General features: G+C 34.9%; 2 protein-coding genes across 2 annotated transcripts in view; both read right to left on the bottom strand.

Moving 5' to 3' along the window:
* Positions 1 to 20,778, bottom strand: part of LOC149899471 (neural cell adhesion molecule 1-like) — a 152,543-nt gene that overhangs the window by 37,581 nt on the left and 94,184 nt on the right. The window lies entirely within an intron of this gene.
* On the bottom strand, positions 18,027 to 20,501 carry LOC149899473 (E3 SUMO-protein ligase ZBED1-like). The gene is made up of 5 exons (XM_090114000.1): positions 20,124 to 20,501; positions 19,919 to 20,012; positions 19,668 to 19,816; positions 19,375 to 19,590; positions 18,027 to 19,262 (listed from the first exon to the last, which is right to left on the bottom strand). The coding sequence occupies exons 1-5, from the start codon at positions 20,499 to 20,501 to the stop codon at positions 18,027 to 18,029; spliced, it is 2,073 nt and encodes a 690-aa protein (XP_089970126.1).

The following is a 20,778-nucleotide window of genomic DNA, read 5'->3' as shown; positions in this document are numbered from 1 at the left end:
AGTATGCAATAAATGTAAAAAATCTGTGTGTGGCGAGCACAAGGTTGATTTATGTGTAGACTGTTCCTAAAGTTAATCTAGTCCTTTACAAGTCTGGTTAGTTGTAATGTTTGATCTAAGAATATATAATTAGCGTTAAAAAAAAAAAAAAAAAAAAAAAAAAAAATTGATACTCTATAAAAATAATTTATGTTTTAGTTTATTTTGAAGTTAATTTTTTGTTCCAATTTATGCATATTGTTTTTTATGTTGTAATAAACAACTGTGATTATAGTTATAATTGATAACAGTGTGGTTTTATTTTTAATTTATTTCCCAAATTCAAATTTCCGCTTTATTAAAATAATAATAATTAAACAATATACCTAAAATAAGGGTTTTTATATGTGTACGCCTCTGAGACGTATATTAAGGCTTTATGTACGTTCTATATAGATTAGGCTTCTAGGGTTTAGCAAACACATTTATACTGTTCGAAAATTTTAGTATATAACCAAGCATATTGAATTGCGGAACAAGCTGAAATTAATAAACCGATAAATTGAGCAAATTCTCGTAATTTGCATTTTTTACTTAAGACGGTGGAAACTTTTTCTTTAATTTTTAACTTCTTATCGTCGGGTAGTTTTAAAAACATATTATTGGAGCCGAATACTTGCATTGCATCTTTGGTACTAGAACGAACTTTTCTCTAAGTTAATCAAAAAACCTAGTGTTTCAAAAAGTGTTTTGGTCAAAGTTATGTTTTCTTGGCATTCTAATAGTGTTCTACCAATACAAAAGACATCAAGATAAAGGACTGATATCACACGATGAGTTTTTCTTAAAAATTCAAATATAGGTTTTAGAAGTTTTGTAAACAAGAACGGTGCGGTGCATAAACCAAATGGCAAACAATTAAATTCGTAAAGGACTCCATCATACTCAAACCGTAAGTACTTTCTGTGCATTTTATTAACTGGCACTAAAAATAAGCATCCTTTAAATCGATAGTTGCCATAAAACAGTTTGGAGTTATCAACTTTGACGTAGTACGATAATCCTCCATTTTAAAATGTTTAGTTTCAATGAACTTGTTAAGGCATTTTAAATTTTATATATAAAAATGAGTCGCAAAATGTGTTGGTAAGCGTATAACTCGAGAACAGCTGAGCCGTTTTCGATAATTCTTTTTTATTATATTCCTTGAAGTACGAGGATGGTTCTTATGCAGAGAGAACGTAAACATGTACCACGGGCGAAGCCGGGGCGGACCGCTAGTTAAGAATAAATCTCTTGTCACCATTTGGTTTAGACACTAGGAAAATAGAGGATAAAAACTCGCCCGGTTCATGGTTACAATGCGATATCGCATTTATAGATAATAAGTTCGACAAACACGTATCAAAATCTTGTCGTTCTTGTTCCGTTTTAGGATACACACTAGGCTTATCGGTTCTAAACGGATAAGACTTAAAAGGTATAGAATAACCTTTAACCCACGATAAAAATATGATCTTATCATTAGTGATATTACGCCAGTTATTAAAATAATGCTGAAGTCTTCCAGCATATCGCACCTGGTCGATTATTGCCTCCGCTGCGGTGCTGGTGTCTTCGAAGGCGGATACGTCCGGCCGGGGGGTCGTCGTGCACTGTTGCTCGGAGGTGGACGCGACGCCATGTTGGGCACACGAGAGAAACGGTTGTCGTGGCGTTTGTTGTCCGCCTGACGCTGCTGAGGAACATAGTTCAAACGGCCCTTGTTGACTTCATTAGTCGACACAGATACACTAGGTCTATTTTTAGGTTTTTGTATATTCTTTAAAGATTCACCTGACTGTTGGATAGACTTGGCTGCTTTAAGTTTTTCCGAGATATTCTCACCGAACAGTAACGCATCTCGTTTGGTTTCTATTAGGGCGTCTTTTAATTTGGTGTTAATCACATCAATCAATCAATTAGGATATTACAAATTTTCTTCGTGTCCTCGTTTCAGCATGATGGCTGTCACACAGTATACGACACGCATCACTTAAAGACTTTAAAATTTTTTGTTTTGACGTTTCATTCGCTATGACCATTTGGGTGACTGTTGCAAGAGCAGACAGTGCAACCCCAAGTTGTTTTGCCTGTAGCAGAGCGACGTGTCTCTTTTAATTAAAGCTTCAGGCAGTGCAGCCTTTACCTCCGGGTTGAGAGCAGGCGCCAGCAACAAATCGCAATTATTGGGAACTAGATATTCTTTGTAAAGGATATCTTTTATTTCCTTAGGAAGTCCTTGGGAAAGGATGTCCTGCCACCTGCTGGCGACATCCTTATGGATCGCAGGGCCCAGCGAAGTGTCGGTTTTTGGAGCGTCTCCTAACAATTGAAGGACATCTTCACCCAGCTCCAGCTCTTCATTTCGTTTATCACTGTCCACCGACGTTCCCGGTTGCGGTTCAACAAACTCATCAGGTCGTGGCGAGTCGGGACGTGGCGCGATTTCTTGAGGTGACAAAGGACATGGTGATAACGGTCGAGGTGCCTCATCAGTTTGGTGGTCCCTCAGTGGCGAAAACATTTGCAAAAACATTTCTATATAGCAAATGTTTTTTTTTTTTTTTAAAACAGCGAAAGTATCAGCCCAAGTATAGCAGTACGCGTCGCTTTATTTGTGATAGAAGCAAATGTTTTTTAAAAACAGCGACAGTATCAGCCCAAGTATAGCAGTACGCGTCGCTTTATTTGTGATAGAAGAAACCCAGGTATGGTATCCTCGCATCACTAAGCATTGATTAATGTTGATGATAGTAACAGCCCAATTTTAGCAGTACGCATCACTAATTAATCAAAACAAAAAACCGTTGTATTTTTAAAAAATTACCAATTTACTTATCATATTTTCTTCCGACGAATCGCTTGTAGATTGATTTGCTCTTTTGGTAAGCCGATTTTCTAGTTTTTTAATCTTTCGTCTAATTTCTTCGTCCGTCTTTTCATGTTTCCTTTTCTTCCCCATATTGAGCACTAATTATTTTAATTTTTTAAAATTCAAAAATGATTTTATCGGAGACGTGCGAAGGCTTGAGCACGGAAACGCAGAATGACCTACACATCGTAACGAACCGTTTGAGAAATGATGGGGGTAAATGGTAGGGGTAAAAAGTGTTGCCACAAAAAAAAAAAAAGGTATAATTTAAAAATTATAAAAATATAAATTTAAATTAATAATATAACTTTAAAAACCCCGTGCAAGGCTCAGGCTAGGAACGCTACTACACCATGTCAATATAAATCGCAAAGAATGAAGCTGCGAAACATAATAATAAATCTTCTCCACCACAAACACGTGAAAGCAGATCTTAGTTTCAGGTGAAATGCATTTGCAGTCATTAACATAAATACTCAGCTCACACCAAAATACTTGATTCAGTTTGCAATTGAAGTTTATTCGAAGTTGAAAGAACAGAACCTTATCTAATGCCCCGTTTATCAGCAGCGCTGGGGCACACCTCGTTACAGAAAACAACAGGGACGGATTTGTTTCATTTAAAAATTATTTATTTTTAATATCATAATATACAAGAAAGTAAGCGGAGATGCGACCATTTGTTTTTATTACAAAACTAGCGGTCCGCCCCGGCTTCGCCCGTGGTACATGTTTACGTTTTCTCTACATAAAAACCATCCTCGTACTTCAAGGAATATAATAAAAAAAGAATTATCGAAATCGGTTCAGCCGTTCTCGAGTTATGCGCTTACCAACACATTTTGCGATTCATTTTTATATATAAGATAAACGAGGTAACTGAAGAAGTAATGTTTTAAGGAAAGTTAATAGAGGATTTACTGCGATGTTTGTATTTCTACTTGATGCAACTGCAACATTATCATTTTAGAATATAAATAATGACTGAAAATATAGCAAAAATATTGAGAATTATAAAAGTACACATCGATACAGTGTACTAAGAGTATCTTTTTCCATTACAGGTAGATGTAAAATTTGTATTGTATTTGAAATAACAAATTTAAATTTAAATGAAGCAATAACAAACGTAACCGCATTTTCATTTCATTTATCATCCTTACTGTAATCTATAAAGCAAATGGTGTCCTAGCAAATAGCGTACCTCCTCTTTTAAATAGGAGCAATTTTGGGGCCCGACTTCTCAAGTCCTGCCCTGCCCCAGCACGTCCCGTATTCGAAGCCGATTTGCGATAATCCCACAGGTTAATATCCGAATCGAAATGGAAGCACAAATGTGCCGCTTACTCGTTAGATTATGGCGAATGTGTTAAAATTACCCGATAAGTTTCTAATGCTACGCGATAGTAAACAGTTGTATTCTATTTTGCTATCTAATGGTAATGGTGTCGAGTATATCTACACTAATATTATAAAGAGGAAAACTTTGTTTGTTTGTTTGATTGTAATGATTAAGCTCATAAACTACTGGACCGATTGTCAAAATTCTTTCACCATTCGAAAGCTACATTATCCACGAGTAATATAGGCTATATATCATCATGCTAAGACCAACAGGAGCGGGTGAAACCGCGCGGCACAGCTAGTATGGGATAAGTTTGTTTATTTAGTCCTTAATACGATGTACTTAAATTAAAAAGAGAGGATTGATTTAAATACAAATATATGAAGACATGTTTATTATTATGATTGTACACGTGTTCCGTTTCTTTCTGGACTTCATTTCGATTAGTTTTATAATGGTTAGGGAGCCAGGTGCAAATTTGGTTAACTATTTCCTCTCAAGAGATAATTCGTCAGACGCCTCAGAGTATAGTATTATAAAGCCTCGTGAACGTCAGCTGGCGCTCGGTTGGGGGGGTGAGCGGTTGTAGCCTCCCACGCACATAGGAAAAAAAATACATTCATTCATTCATTTCCTTTCAGCTAAAAATTTGTCAAATTGTAGCTAACCCAATATCTCAACGAAAAAAAATAGTCAGCTGGTTACAACATGGTGTATTATACGTCAGCTGGTGTCTCGAACATGAAAGTTAAATTTAAAGAAAAATTTATTTTCCGTTATTTCCTCTCAAACAAAAATTTACCTGATGATAGCTTATATGTAACTGTGGATAAATATATATGTCAGCTGGCTGTATCTTGGTGGAAAAACCGTCAGCTGATACGGGAGGCTACAACCGCTCTTCCCCCCAACCGAGCTCCAGCTGACGTTCACGAGGCTTCATAATACTATACTTTGATGCATTTTACTAATTACCGCTTGAGAGGAACTTGGTCATAAAATCTGCTGCTGGCTCCCGGACCATAACAGAGTTATAGTGCAGCATTATATTTTAGGTAAGTTCTAAAACTCTATGATATAAAATTATATTAGTCGTCTTTAAACTTGACTAGCAAACCGGGCGAACTCCGTTTCGCCACCAGAGACCTTTTCTTTGCTATAAGCCTCACGGAGCCCGAGACCCTTCCAACGAATGCAAAACCGTGGAAATCGGTTCGTGCGTTCTGGAGTTATAGCGTCAGGAAGGAAAACCCGACTTATTTTTATATAGTAGAAAGATAATGAAATAACTCTACTAATATTCGCAAGAAACACTACTAATCTAAGACTAATCATTATCATCAGCCCATGTTCCCACTGCTGGGACACGGGCCTCCCGTAAGGGATCATTATCCACCACGCTGGCCAAGTGCGGGTTGGCAGATGTCACATGTCTTCGAACTTTTGATACTCGACATGCCGGTTTCCTTACGATGTTTTCCTTCGTTCGTCCGAGCAGTGGTTATATTGCTATAATTATAAAGCTGAAGAGTTTGTTTGTTTGTTTGTTTGTTTGTTTGAACGCGCTAATCTCGAGAACTACTGGTCCGATTTGAAAATTTCTTTCGGTGTTAGATAGCCCATTAATCGAGGAAGGTTATAGGCTATATATCATCACGCTACGACCAACAGGAGTGGAGCCACGGGGGTGAAACCGCGCGGAGCAGCTAGTATTGCTATAAACTGGACTTGGCTACTCATCTAACTATTAAAACACATCTAGCTGCACTATTATGTATCATATCACCTAAACTAATTATATCTAGTACATACTCTTCTCTTCCAGTAAATACCCATCGTTAAACATTTATAAGGAGAAATTAATTAAGATCAACATACAAACAGTGATATATGTGCTAAACGCCTGAGTTTAGCCCGAGTGATTCGTCTTCGAGTCTCATTAAGTGTGATAAACCAGTCTAGATACAGCCTTAGAACATGAGCATATTATAATTACTGTGCTGCAATATTGTGTTTATTGCACACAAAATTTATATAGAAAAGCAGCACTTTATATAAACACTAGCTGTGCCCCGCGGTTTTTCCCGCATTGCTCCGCTCCTGTTGATCTTAGCGTGATATAATTATAGCCAAATAGCCTTCCTCAATAAATGGGCTATCTAATACTGAAATACTGAAATCCATACTAATATTATAAATGCGAAAGTAACTCTGTCTGTCTGTCTGTTACTCAATCACGCCTAAACTACTGAACCAATTTTCATGAAATTTGGTATGGAGATATTTTGATACCCGAGAAAGGACATAGGCTACTTTTTATACCGGGAAAATGACGCAATCCCGGAAATCCCACGGGAACGGGAACTATGTGGGTTTTTCTTTGACGGCGCGGGCGAAGCCGCGGGAGGAAACCTAGTAATATATAATTTTTGAAATCTGTCCAGTATTTCCTGAGATTAGCGCTTTCAGACAAATAAACCAACTCTTAATTTTTTTTAATTAGTTAGTATAGTCTATAGCTATAAAAAAAAATATGTGCAAACGGTAGGTAGTCTTATCGCTACTCAGCAGAGCTCAGCAGAGATTTCTTCCAGAGTAACATAATATTATGTAGGGTAGGGCGGGGCTAGTTGAGCAATTTTTCACTTGAGCGGATATAGCTCCTCAATAATAAGTCTCAATGAGTCGTTATGCGGCTTGATGGATTAGTAATTTATCCCTTAGCAAAAGTGTCCATAGTAATTTTTTGTAACAAGTCGAATTTAAGAGCTACAGCTGTTTAAATGCAGAAAGTCAAGTACGCTCAATGTACCCCATAGGTGAGGTAAGTTGAGCAAGGGTATGGGGCAAGTTGAGCACTAAGAATGTCTAACCAAACCATGGGTTCAATGTTGACTAGAGAAGTGAAATATGTGTTCGACAATCAGTTCTTTATTTATAGTCTTTTAGTGACAGAAAAACAAAACTTAAAATAATTTTCTTTAACTGAAAATAGAATAAACAAAACATCAACGTATCTTAAGACTAACTTTAGGATTAGATTCAGTCTTTCTGTTTAAAATCAGACTTAAATATCTTTAAAAAATATATTAATAAGATCTTAGCAACTTAATCGTCATTGTCACTGTTGCAATTGACACAAACGAAAGTAAGACCAGCACCTGGAACACATTTTGTATGTGCCCATTCCCTGCAAGCTTGACACTGGATCCAATTTTCTCCTGGTAAACTTTCAGCATAGCCTTCGCAACAAATCAGACAGGAATAATCATTATCATCACTTTCTTCACTTGACTGGAGTATTTTTTTACAGACACCCTTCTTCCTTTTCTTACCCATGTTCTTCTTTGGCTTCTTAATTTTTTTTGTGGTTTTATTTTGCTGTTCTTCTAAAGCGTTCTTTTCGGGATTGTCTGTTAGTATTGCAGCTTTCCTCTTTCTTCTGTTAGTTTTAGCTGCTTTTTTAGGGCCAGCCTTTGGGTATGGTCGTACTTTTTCCAGTTGTTTGAGTCGTGGGGTAAGTTGAGCAACTATAGCTCAACTAACCCCAACCCGGAATTTTAGAACAAAAGTGAGGTTATAAAAAAATCGTAAGAGTTATACCCAGAACCTCTCTACATATCAAAAGTACAATAATTATCTGGAAGATTAACACTTACCTGATTGAAAACAGACAACAATTGATTAATATAGACGAAAACTTGCAATAAACGACGTTTTTACTTTTTGGGCACAAAATAAACAAAACCCACGGGCGCTTCACTCGTTCGTCCAGCCGCCGCTAGTGATCGCGTGGTGATTACCCCTCCCGCGACTTCTTCTTTCCGCCATACGATACCTATACGTATGGTGAATAGTTTGCGAGATATTTCGATTGCCCAACTTGCCCCTATGCTCAACTAGCCCCGCCCTACCCTAATGTGTAAAAGAAACATTTAAAAGACTTTTATGGGACTTATAAAGAAAACTCAGAACGTAAACATTTTTAAAGCAGGATCAGTAATCGTATTTCGAGTATCTTGTTATTGTATGAAGTATTCTTCAATGGGTTTTTATGTAGAGCGGCAAAAGCCTTTATGTTAACTGTTTATATTTAATTACTAGCGGTCCGCCCCGGCTTCGCCCGTGGTACATGTTTACGTTTTCTCTACATAAAAATTAAAAACCATCCTCGTACTTCAAGGAATATAATAAAAAAAGAATTATCGAAATCGGTTCAGCCGTTCTCGAGTTATGCGCTTACCAACACATTTTGGGATTCATTTTTATATTATAGATTATTATATTTTTACCTATGCTTTGTTTCCTTTCCTTTCTAATAATTATAAGTTAAATTCTCCGATACAATAGTTAAAATAATTTGGAAAATCCAAAAGTGCACGCCTCATAATTTTTTTTTTAATAAATATTTATTAATTATTATTTTTGTTTATTTAATAACAATTAAACCACATCGAATCAGACCCTGAAAAATGAAAGGGTTCTATTCCTGAGCATACTCAAGCGTAAGAGAAAAAAAAAGACTCGATTAGTAAAGTATTTCGGTCGCTATCGTGTTAACAAGAAAATCCTCCGCACATACAGACACACGGACGTCCAAGACAGAACTTTTTTAAACTGTTTTTTAACTAGTTTAAATAACAAAAATTACATCAAAAATATCATGAATGTTAAAAATAGTGTTTTTTCTTAATATGTGTGTGTATGTATTATCTTACAAGTGCAATGTATGATACATAAAGACATTTTAAGTTTGAAAAATCAGATGTTTTGCGCGAAGTGACAGTAGTACCCACCTCAACGCTTCGCTTATGAGGCGTGCAAAATACCTCACAACTGATATTTACAAAAAAAGTAACAATAACCTTTATTGTTCATTGATAATTGAAAACTTTCCAATCATTGTTAGGTAAATACCTCAGAGATTTGATTCCAAATGCCAAAGTTCTCCGTATAAATAGAATGTACCTCGATAAGGAATTTATAGGAATTTACATGAAATTGTAGGAATTAATATCGTTATTGAGTAATGTATGGAATTGAAGTTTGCTTTGATTTGAATGTCCTCGTGTGAGATGATCTTTGCCAGTTTTAAATTTTAATTTTAATTTATTCTGTTTATGCTATGCAATAGCTTTACCGTGGCAGTCTCCGAGTGCCACACGTCTTTTTATTTAGTTTAAATTGTATTATATCGGACGGATAAGTTTAACAGATTGATCAGAAGTTGTGAAGTCGGCCTTAAACCCGAAACTTCAACGTTTTTAATTCCAATAAAAAAAGAAACAGAGTCAATTTACTACTCTATCAAATAATACACTCTTTATTTATGTTATATACCAACAAAACGAAATTACAGCAATATTACTGCTAGAGTCAGAACACTCAGGGGTAAAGAAATTTCAAGTTTCTACAAACATCTGTACCGTCTTCATTCTACAATTTTCACTATTTTCCGTGACTATTAAACTTGCATTACGACACGTAGAAAACTGTTGAATAAAATGTTGAATGCATTTAGTCACTTTGAAAATTTGAACACGTGATGCTGAAATCTTGTTTATCTCCTTGAATTGTGTGAAATGACAAAAAATACACTATTAGGAATATGTATATTGTTTTCTGTATAAAAATAGACATAAAACATTATGCACACGAAGCAACTAAAATCTGCCAACTCCTAAACCGTTCGGAACCTTATTTCCTGCTTTAGACAATATAAAGTACACCAAGTATTTAGAAATACCATAGTTTTGAGAGTTAGTAGAAACAGAGTAGGTACTTCTAGCATCTACGTATATTACTGCCATTAATAAATATACCTATTACGTCACGTCTCGTTAAATTATCGAAAACCTAAAACTACATCCATGAATAATTGACGCCGTAGCAATATAGCGTAGTTACAGCGTACGGTCTACAGAAACGTGGTATTTACTAAATGCTTCATTACTTTGCTCTATGCGACACGTCTTGTGTCGCAGGTTGTACGGAACGGACGTTTTACGAATTTCCTAGAAAATTCTAGATATATTTTTGCGAAGGGATCGACTGTTTATAGGACCTAAATTAATATTTATATTAATATTCAGTAAATAGTAAGATAAAAGGAATTCTGACCAAACGATAAAAATAACATTTTTATACACATCTTTTTTTATGAGTTGTTGAAATCAATACTTAAATCATACCTAATCTTAACTGACTGCTTTCTTCCGAACTTATCTTGAAAAATATAATTTAAAATTGTACCTATTAAGTACATTTTTTTTAAGAATTTCATATTAATACAGGTACCAACTATAAAATCGTCCGTCATGTAAGGTACCTATTTCTTAAGTAATGTAGCTGTATGAGTTTTCCCGAAAAGATAGAATCACTAAAAATAAACAAAACAAAAAGATTCTATATCGAACCTGAATCGAACTCGGATTCAGATATCTGAACCTGTCGTCTTTCTTTAAGATTTGCTCTCAAACTAGGCACTTTCCAAATCGACTAACTTATACACTTTACCTACAACATCCTATAGCACTAATGAGCGGGAAACACGTACAGCTAAATAGTCGTTCTAAACCACAGATTAAATATCAGATATTAATTAAAATGGAATAAAGTTGGTTGCTTTTGGCTGCGCCTTCGTCTCGCCTGCCAAGTACAATTGAGTTAAATGTACGAAATAAGTATAATGTTTGTTTTAGTTTAAATATTTTTGTGTTATATTGAAAAGATAATGAAAACATCTATACATTTTATGAATTAACGTATCCTGTGCCTATTAAATACTTCTTATAAATACAAATCTCTATTTTTTTTTAAGTAATTGAATAATTGTGTTTTCTTTTTATCCACGGCATTTCCCAGAGCTTTTACTTTCATTAAGGCACTTTCGGTAGTTTCGGATAGTTCCTGATGAATTATGATAAATTATTTATTATATTATTTGCGGTAAAGAAAACCAGGTATTTGTAAATTATATAAGTGGTCATTAGAATTAAAAGTCTCATACCATCTTTAAAAATACTAGATTTTCTAGATTTCTAGTGCTAATTCCGAGTTAAAAGCGGGGTCTTCTCTAAATTTTAATACTTAATTCCTTTGTGGTTAAAGTAAGTCTTATTCGTGGTGTAATTTCAACTGAATTGTTGAAATTTAAAAGCGTAACGCGACCTCTGAGGGATCGTTTGCGAATTAAAACGGGATTATTAATGTAATTTAAATTTATTAAAACACTATTGCACAATGATCTTGTTAGACAATAGTTATCCTTACTAATTATTACAAATTCAAAAGTAACTCCTGTATGTATTTCTGTCTTTCTGTCTCTTCTTCAAGCCGATATTATTGAACCGATATAGAAAAAAAACTTACAAAGATAGACCTAAGAAAGGACGTCAGATAGGTTTTATCGCGAAAATCTGGAACGGCAACGAGAACTATACGGGTTTATCTTTGACTACTAATTAATACTAAGAAAATGTTATATATTTTTTATCTATCAAAATATAAATTAATGTGGTACGGTAAAAACACCAATATAGGTAACTTATATCCAATCAAACTCAAACAATGTATGTATATCAGTAAGATTTCCAAATTCACTTATCGAAGTGAAAATAAGATACGGGATAGAAGGAATACAAAGTGTGATCGTGTAGTCAGTAGATCTCTTTGAGCGCCTCCAGCATCTCAACAAACGATGTAACGCATGGCTAGCGACGAATTTCGTACGGCTCAAGTTATAAGCTGATGGCGGAAAATAGTATTGGCGTTTTATTGTGACGTCATATTATCCTACTTTGTGAAGATGGATGTTTGGTACTCCTTCACGCAAATACTACTGAACCGAATACAATTAAATTTGGTATGTAGGAAGCTTGAGACCCAGAATAATACACAGGCTACTTTTTATCCCGGAAATTCCACTAGAACGGGAACTATGCGGGTTTTTCTTTGAAACTGCGTGCGAAGCCGCAGGCGGAAATCTAGTCGAATAGATAATAGCTACTTCTATCTAACCAAAATATAATGCGATCTGTCAGGCAATAATCTTTTCAATTTTTAGGAATTGAAGCTTTCACAAACCAACAACAAACAGATAAAATCCTGTGCACCAAGAACTAATTAGAAATTATATTGAAGCGGTCGGTGTTACGTCATTACAATATTCAAAATTTTATTAATATAATGATCCTCTCCAACTACTAGTATTTGTGAACAAATTCGCAGTAACAGGAATGAGTAATTAAGACAATATCTATTATATTTAAAATAAATTTCTGCGAATAAAGGGCTCTACCCACTACAACGTGAATACTTTGACCTTAAAAGGAAGGTGTCAGACAAAAATAATCTTTGTATTGAAAAATATGAGCTTATGCCCACTAGATTTTCCCGTCCTTCATCACCACAGAGCACCAACAATTACCCATACATACGACTTTGACATTTATACGAGACTAGCTTTTTACCCACGGCTTCGCCCGCGTTTTCAAAGAAAAACCCGCATAGTTACCGTTCCTGTGCAATTTCTGGGAAAAAAATCTATCCTATGTGTTAATACAGGTTGCCCTCCATGTGTGTGCCAATATTTATTGTAATCGGTTCAGTAGTATTGCTTAAAATAGTACCAAACATCCATACGTACTATATATATACTACTATATACTCGTATGTACTACTGTATACTCGCAAACTTTCGTGTTTAAAATATTATTAATAGGATAATAGGCATAGTAAAGCATATCGTGTTGCTTTGCGATCCTATCACGTTCCTATTACGTTCCTAGTATGATACGTTGTAGTGGGTAGTGTCCTTAAGATTCGATCATCAAATCTTAAGCACGTGTCACATTCAGCATCCCACGCAAGCAAAAATGTGTAATAAAATATATTACTGTATTCTTCATATATTTTATTATAGATACTAGACTTACGCCTCCGTATCCAGTTATGTTAAATCATAATAATAGGGTTAATTTACACTATATGTACTACAATGTCACGAGGACGAGTTTAAAACATGGAATAGTTAGTAAATATATTAATACCGACACAATATTTTCTGTATTCTAGTGTTATTTTAGTGTTTGTCGAATTTCATCACTATACATACGGGGGAAGTTATATTAAATCTACTTTCGACCTGGCCCTTGATGAGTGTATGTATTGCTAGATACGTGCATAGAGACAGATAATAATAGTTAAAGTGAGAAATAACTTCAACCGGCCAGTGCCCAGTATAGTTCACGCAATAAAAGATGGCTCGATGCAATTAGGAGTTTGGAGCTTGCTAATTTCAGTCACTACACTTCTTCTTTCCCCGAGCGCTCTTAATTTACCGCGAGACCTGTACTTGAACATTTAAACTCTTTATACTACCTACATCTAAAGTACGTTATGTTAACTAAAGTAAATTACTCTAGTACGTTACTCGCTAAAGGTTACATTTTACACCACAGAATGCAGGTAACGAACCAAAGAGACACTTGTCTCGGTTGGTGCCCCGATGAAATTTCAATATCGCGAGCGTGGGGCAATATGAAGCTAGGAATAGAACTATGGGATAGAACTAAGATACACTACGGCTCTTTAATAATAATTAATTGAATTTCCATTACAATTATCACGATGATGGTTAAGAGATCTATTGCAATAGATTGTTTGATGGACCACAACCTTCTGTGAAACATGTTTTCCTGGTAGCTGTGTATTCAAATTTTCTTTCAAAACATTACTTGCAGTTATTATCACAATAATTCAATTTTCAACAAGGCACTCATCAATATTCATCTTTGCAAATTCATGAGAAACACAAGTACTGTATAATTATTTTCGTCATTAATTTCAAAAGAAATTATTGGTATGTCAAAACTGAAGCCTCTTGCAATTGAGATAGCATTACTTCAATCTGATACTAATTGATGCAACGTTGATTACGAGTATCGACGTAATTTATGGTTGCAATAAATTGGAACATTCTCGAAATTTCGTAGCATGAGATGGTTATATCTGTGGTACTTAAGACGGAGAGAGATGGATGGTGTGTGTGAGCTTCGTCTTATAAAATAGTTTGGTTTCAAAAATAGTAACAATAAAGTAATAATGAATTTTATTTTTGGGGTCAAATATTCTTTTTCTTTATCTAATTCTTTGTATATAAATGTATTATTTAAAAAAACGAATACGAGATAGTTCGTATACTCTACTCTCTCTCAAATAAATAAACACAAAAAGGAATTTACAATACTAATAAATATGTAAAAAAAAAACATTTTTTAACTATTGATTAATAAATATATTATGTGCTACGGGATTCCCGCGTAGCTCTGGTAGCATATCTCATAACTAAATTGAATTATATATTAATCGCTTACCTATATACTTATCTATAATTTAGTACATACATAACGATAATAAAAGAAATAATATACCTTGTCTATAGTTAAACTCCTTGTAGAGCTCAAGTCTAAAAACACACATAAAACTATTAAAACTTTACTTTTAGGCAATTATAATATAAATAAAATATATAGTTTGGCTTTAATTTATAGCAGTTATAATTATTATCAGAAAACTTACAGAGCGTATACTCGTGCAGGAATCAAAGACAAAGGACGACCACAGACAATAGACGGCGATCAAATTAACAGAGAATTAATTATTTTAACATAGATTATAATAACTACATATTTTCAATATCAAAATATGTTTTTATAGTAAAAATATAGTTCATAAAACGTGACTTATTTCTTCTTGTTTCTATTTGTTTGATTTTATTTTATTTATTTAATGCTAGTATTCGAACAGATTACTAAATATTGACTACGTGTAGCTATAGGTTATGACGTCAGAAAAAAAGTTGAACCAGTTTCAAAAATCGAATATACTGCATTTTATCACATTTACTACGCACACGGCACAACAAAATTTGATTAAACGCAGAGCTTAAACAAAACGGTTTTCCAATAAAATAACTAATTTAACTAAATCGTGCTCGCGAGGCGTGTCATATTTCTTTAACGTATTTCGAGTCACAAAGCGTACCTATGTGAAACGTAAAAATGATTGTGAAGCGTTTAAACAAATCAATTGCTTGCATATTTTTGCAACTCGACTCTATTTTATGGACTTCAAAAATTGGAAATTTTTCATTTTTGTAGTTTGTATCACATAGTATAAAACACGGTCGCTTTCCGCTGTCTGTCTGTATGCTTAGATTTTAAAAATTACTGAATAGATTTTCATCGTAATTTATGCTAGTATACTTTAAGATAGAGTCTAAGAAACCACTTTCGTTTATCCTGCCGTCCTGTTCAAACTATAATAATATTAAAAACGTACAGATAAAAAATGTTCCAACTAAATGATACCGTTACATTGGTTCATTTCTTGTGTGTTTTATATTCCTTGTAGTTTATTATACTGTAGTCTATAGCATAATAAGAGAGAGAGAGAGTCCAGTTAATTATCACAAATTGTCGTCACAGTTTCCTTTTTCAGTAGGTAATTTAACAGACATTATTACTTGGAATTATTTATTCTAAAGAACATCATAAAACTGTTAAGTTGGCTCTGGTTTGAATTAATCAAATAACATATTAAAATTAGATCTGTCGCGCGGTTTTACCATAGCTTCCTATGTGTTATTGTGTATGTGTATATTGTGCCAAATGTCAACAAAATCCATTGAGTAGTTTTTTTCTTAAAAATATAATCCATCCATTCTCACACATTATTAGTAAGTTTGTACAAAGAAAATCAGCAAACAAATCACTAACTACATAGTATAAAACAAAGTCGCTATCTATCCGTCCCAATGTCGCTATCTTTGCAACTACGCAACGGATTTTGAAGCGGCTTTTCAATAGATAGAGTCACAGAGTGGTTCTTGAGGAAGGTTTTTGTATATTATAATTTATTATGTTTTAGACAAAGCGGGCGAAGCCGCGGGCGGAAGGCTAGTATATTATAAGAATAGTACTCAATTATGCACAAAAGGCTTGGCGTGTTTGTTGTAAGTAGTTGGCAGGTAAACTTTTCGTTAGAAACAACTTTCTGTGCGGTCAGTTTATGGAGTGTAAAAGTGCTTAGTGTTATTTTAGTTGAGTTTCAAAGTTTTATGGGTAGATAGAAATAATAAATACAATCAATGGCTTTTTTAACTAAACATATAGCAAAAAAGACTAGTTAGTCAACTCGGCATTTATGGAGATAAGGTTAAATGCATCTGGCAGGAAAAACAGTGCAGGTTTTTGTGAATATTAATGCAATTATTAACTTAATAGTATCGTTTAGATATCGTTTGTGTTTTCTTTCATCAGAAGTTGCCTTCTTAATAGGTAACCTTAAATTCACCTAAACAAATGTCGCATTCATCGAGTTTTTTATAAATTTTTGTAACAATTTATTACAAGCAAATCACGATAAAAATTCAACGGAAACGTTCATCTCCAATAAAAAAATATTACTTCAAGCAAAACCCCACAAAGAAAAACATTCTAAAATCAACGATACGAGTCTGCTGACGTCACAAATATGGCCGTCAAAGTTTGACAGTCACGAGCGCGCTGCAAGTTAACTGTCAGCGCTAATAGTGGCAGCGTAACTGGATTTAACCGGTTTGTTACGTAGAATAAAATTTAGGAAATTGAGACTACATTTGAGTGTAAAAATAGTGTTATGGATGTGTTGTGGATATTGAATGTTGATTTAGTGAGAGAAAATGAAATTATTGTAATTGCAATTAAACAATCGAGCGGAGCAAGCTGAACGTCTCGAATTATTTTACGTTGAATGCATCGCCAAATTTGACACTGTCAAAACAATAAATCTATACTTAAATAATAAATCTGTAGAGAGGCCAATTCTGTACATGAAATATATTAAAAAAAAAACTATGAAGGGGTGATAAGGGATCGCTACTGATGCCAAAAATGCAATCAGTAAAATTTTTGTCTGTCTGTCTGTCTGTCTGTCTGTCTGTATATTCGTTATAGAAACAAAAACTACCCGACGGATTTTAACTAAATTTGGCACAATTATTCTTCATACTCCTGGGCAGGTTATAGTAAAAGAATCATGTAAATCGGTGTAGAAACACCAAAGTTATACATGAAATACGTTATGCTAGGCGTCCATTACAGACGGATCGGGGCGGGTCGCATCGCAACGGGCCGTCTCTAATGGACGCGCTGTTTGCTCCTGCGTCCACCTGTACGGGGCGCGGCGGACTGCCTAGGCGGATTTTATCTAACAGACGCTCGCCGCTCACATCCGCCTGCTAGGGATGTCGAAAGTGAAAAAAAATATCGATATATCGATACATCGATATTTAAAAAAAATATCAATATCGGCATCGATATATCGCGGAAAAATTATCGATATATCGATATATCGGCAAAAAAAAAAAAAAAAAAAGTGGTTTTAAAATAACAGTGTATTTAGCTAGCCTAGCGCAATAATATCAATTGTAATCTTATCTTAATATGCATATATAAATCTCGTGTCACAATGTTTGTCCTCAATGGACTCCTAAACCACTTAACCGATTATAATAAAATTCGCACACCATGTGCAGTTCGATCCAACTTGAGAGATAGGATAGTTTAAACATGTAGGTACCACGGGCGAAGCCGGGGTGGACCGCTAGTTTTTATATAAAATGTAAATTATTTTAATGTTCAAATATCTCAATAGAAACGAAGGAATTTTTATAGTTATTGTTTTTATTAGACAAAACAACATACATATCAGACACAAAAAAGCGATCTTCTAACTTTTAATAAATCAGGCAAACCAGTATTTGTCCGATAGTGAAAGTAGAAAAACTCTGCTCTTTACATGTTCCGCTGTCTGCCGGCTTCTATTGTTAGGAACCGCAAGATTTACGGCAGACGCCACTCTCTCTGAAGGTACAGAGGAAGCCGTAGGTGTCAAGTATTTAAGTGCCAGATTCGAAAGAACTGGGGTATAATGTCTCGTGTCTATCCAAAACTTTATCGGGTTTTCCTTACGGCATAGATTTGGAGCATCTAGGAATTGCTTCAACTGGTCCGGCATTCTGTTACTTCGAGAGCCTAGATTAGCTGCAATGTTGCTGGCTGCATCAGCTAGGAGCTTTTCGTGTCGAGACCATAACGATTCTGACAATGAAGAATTTTGAGTTTCAGGCATTGTGTCAGTATTAAGATTAGGCGAAACCTGTCCTCGTCGCCTGTGTTCTGCGCGTATTTCATCTGAAAGCTCAGTTATTGCTTTTGAAACGGCCAGTGCGGAACTGAAGTGAATCCTCTTGAAACGCGGATCTAAAATTGTAGCTTTTGCCAAGTATACATTTTCCTCCAGGGGTCTTAGTCGTGTAGTAACCCCTTCCAACAAACTGGTTTTAACGGCAATACCTAATATTGTTGAGGGTTTTTCGTGTTCCAGTCCTTGCGCCAGCAAATTAGTAATTGGTATTGCTAGACTAGCACTCACATAATGATCACCGCTGATGTCTTCAGTGGCCTGCTTAAATGGTTTAAGCAGTGTTATTAGCTCTCGGATGACATTCAGCTGCGATGATGTTAGCATATCCGGCGCATTTCTCCTGCCAGATAAAATTTTAGCCACTATAGCTGACAGCTTATTAAATCTTACTAGCATATCTAGGCACGAATTCCATCGAGTGCTGACCGACTGAATGAGTGTTAGCACTTCCCCTTCTTTTTTTTGAAGACTTTGTTGCTCTGCTCTTAATTCGTCCATGGCGTTGACAGATTGCTTAAAATATGTCACAATAGATTTGACTTGGTTAGCAATTTCCAGAACGGGTGCATTATCTTTTGTCAATGCGGCATCTACTATTAAATTGATAAGATGCGCCACACAAGGGATTCTCTTGTTGTCTCCCAAGAATTTCTTCACTGCAGATACCATATTACTGCCACCATCAGTAGTCATCGAATGGATACTTGTCTTTTCTATTGAAAACTCTTTGATTATGTCTTCAAAACATTCCCGTATGTAATCAGCTGTGTGCGCCTAGAGAAAAAAAAAGAAATTATACACCACAAAAATGAAACATGCGCTAAGCACACGATATTTTTTGTGGATACGGTGTTACTGTTTATTTTGTTTATTATGGTTTACTTACTTGATACATTCTTTGAGCTGTTAGCGTCACCGACTCTAGCTCTGGAACAGAGTCTTCTGTGGCGTTAAAAAAATGCGCTGTCATAACTATGAAACTCCTTGTCGAGTTGGTTAGTGTTAATATATCGCTTGTCAATGCTATATTTTCAGTCTCACTAAGTTTATTTTTTAAGATGGCTTTAGTAGTAGTGTATCGCTGATCTGCTAAGCTGGTTACCTACAATGAATAATGAACAAATAAGATAATGTTAATATAGACAATATAAAACAAATAAAATATTTTTGTTTAATTACCTTAGCCCGCGAGGGAAGCTTGTAGCGTGGACATAAAACGCGCACGAATTTTCGCAATCCAGATTTTTCTACGCAGCAAAAAGGCATATTGTCTTTACAAATCATGTAAATCAACGCTTGATTTATATCATTCGTTTTTTGACCCCCTTCTGTGATAACAGATAAGGACAAATTTAAAATAGATTTAGAGAATAAAAAGCCATAAAGAATATTAGAATACTGAATAAGGTGACATAAATTTAAAAAAATACCTTCGTAATTTGAAGTTCTTTCTAATATGTCCATGAGTGTAGGTTGTTTTGGTATTTGTTTATGCTGATTTTGAACGGAAGTATTTAATTCAGACTGAAAAAAAAATATACACGATATTTTGAATTTATCGATATCGATACTTTTTGGCAACTTCACATCACTCGTTAATGATATTTAATATTATTTTAGTCTAGTTAAACTTACATCATAATTTATGGGATTGGTTTCAGACAAATCCGCTTCATTTTCAGCTTCGACTTCATGATGACATAAACCAGGTGAAGAAGTTGACGGCATAGGAGAACTAGTTGTAAATGGCAGCATTCGTTGTCGACCCAATGCGGATTTTTTAAGTTTCGAGTCAGGTTCCGAGTCCATGATCGACTTGCCAGCAGCAGCATTTTTAAACTCTGAGTATGCATGATAATGCTTGGTTCGTAAATGTGCCGCTAAATTTGATGTGTTTCCACTCGTTTTATAGTTTTTATCACACAGATTGCAGGTAACGTTGTCGTTACCTTTAGAGGTCTTTTTAAAAAAGTTCCACACAGCACTGCCGCTTGAATTGCTGGAAGATGACATGATTTACGTCGTGAAAAATAAATTCTGATTTGGAAAACAGTAAACAATTCACGAGATAACAGATTTAGGTTATTTTCAGGTTATTTTGATGAATTTGAATTTGATTACTAGCGACGCCGGACGCGAACCTTGAAAGTTGAAACCAGAAACAAAAGAACAACTGAAGTAGTGAAGTGTCAACTGTCAAGTGAAGTGCCAACTGTCAACTGTCAAGTGTGGTGTCAACACAAGTCATAGACTATACAGTTATTTTTTCATTTGTTTTACGGCTTTGAAT

Source organism: Colias eurytheme, chromosome 20 (genome assembly GCF_061535395.1).
Source record: "Colias eurytheme isolate Ceu_HAF_F1 chromosome 20, ilColEury1 Martin Lab GWU primary, whole genome shotgun sequence".
Taxonomy (NCBI): domain Eukaryota; kingdom Metazoa; phylum Arthropoda; class Insecta; order Lepidoptera; family Pieridae; genus Colias; species Colias eurytheme.
This window is presented reverse-complemented; position numbering and strand designations above follow the sequence as displayed.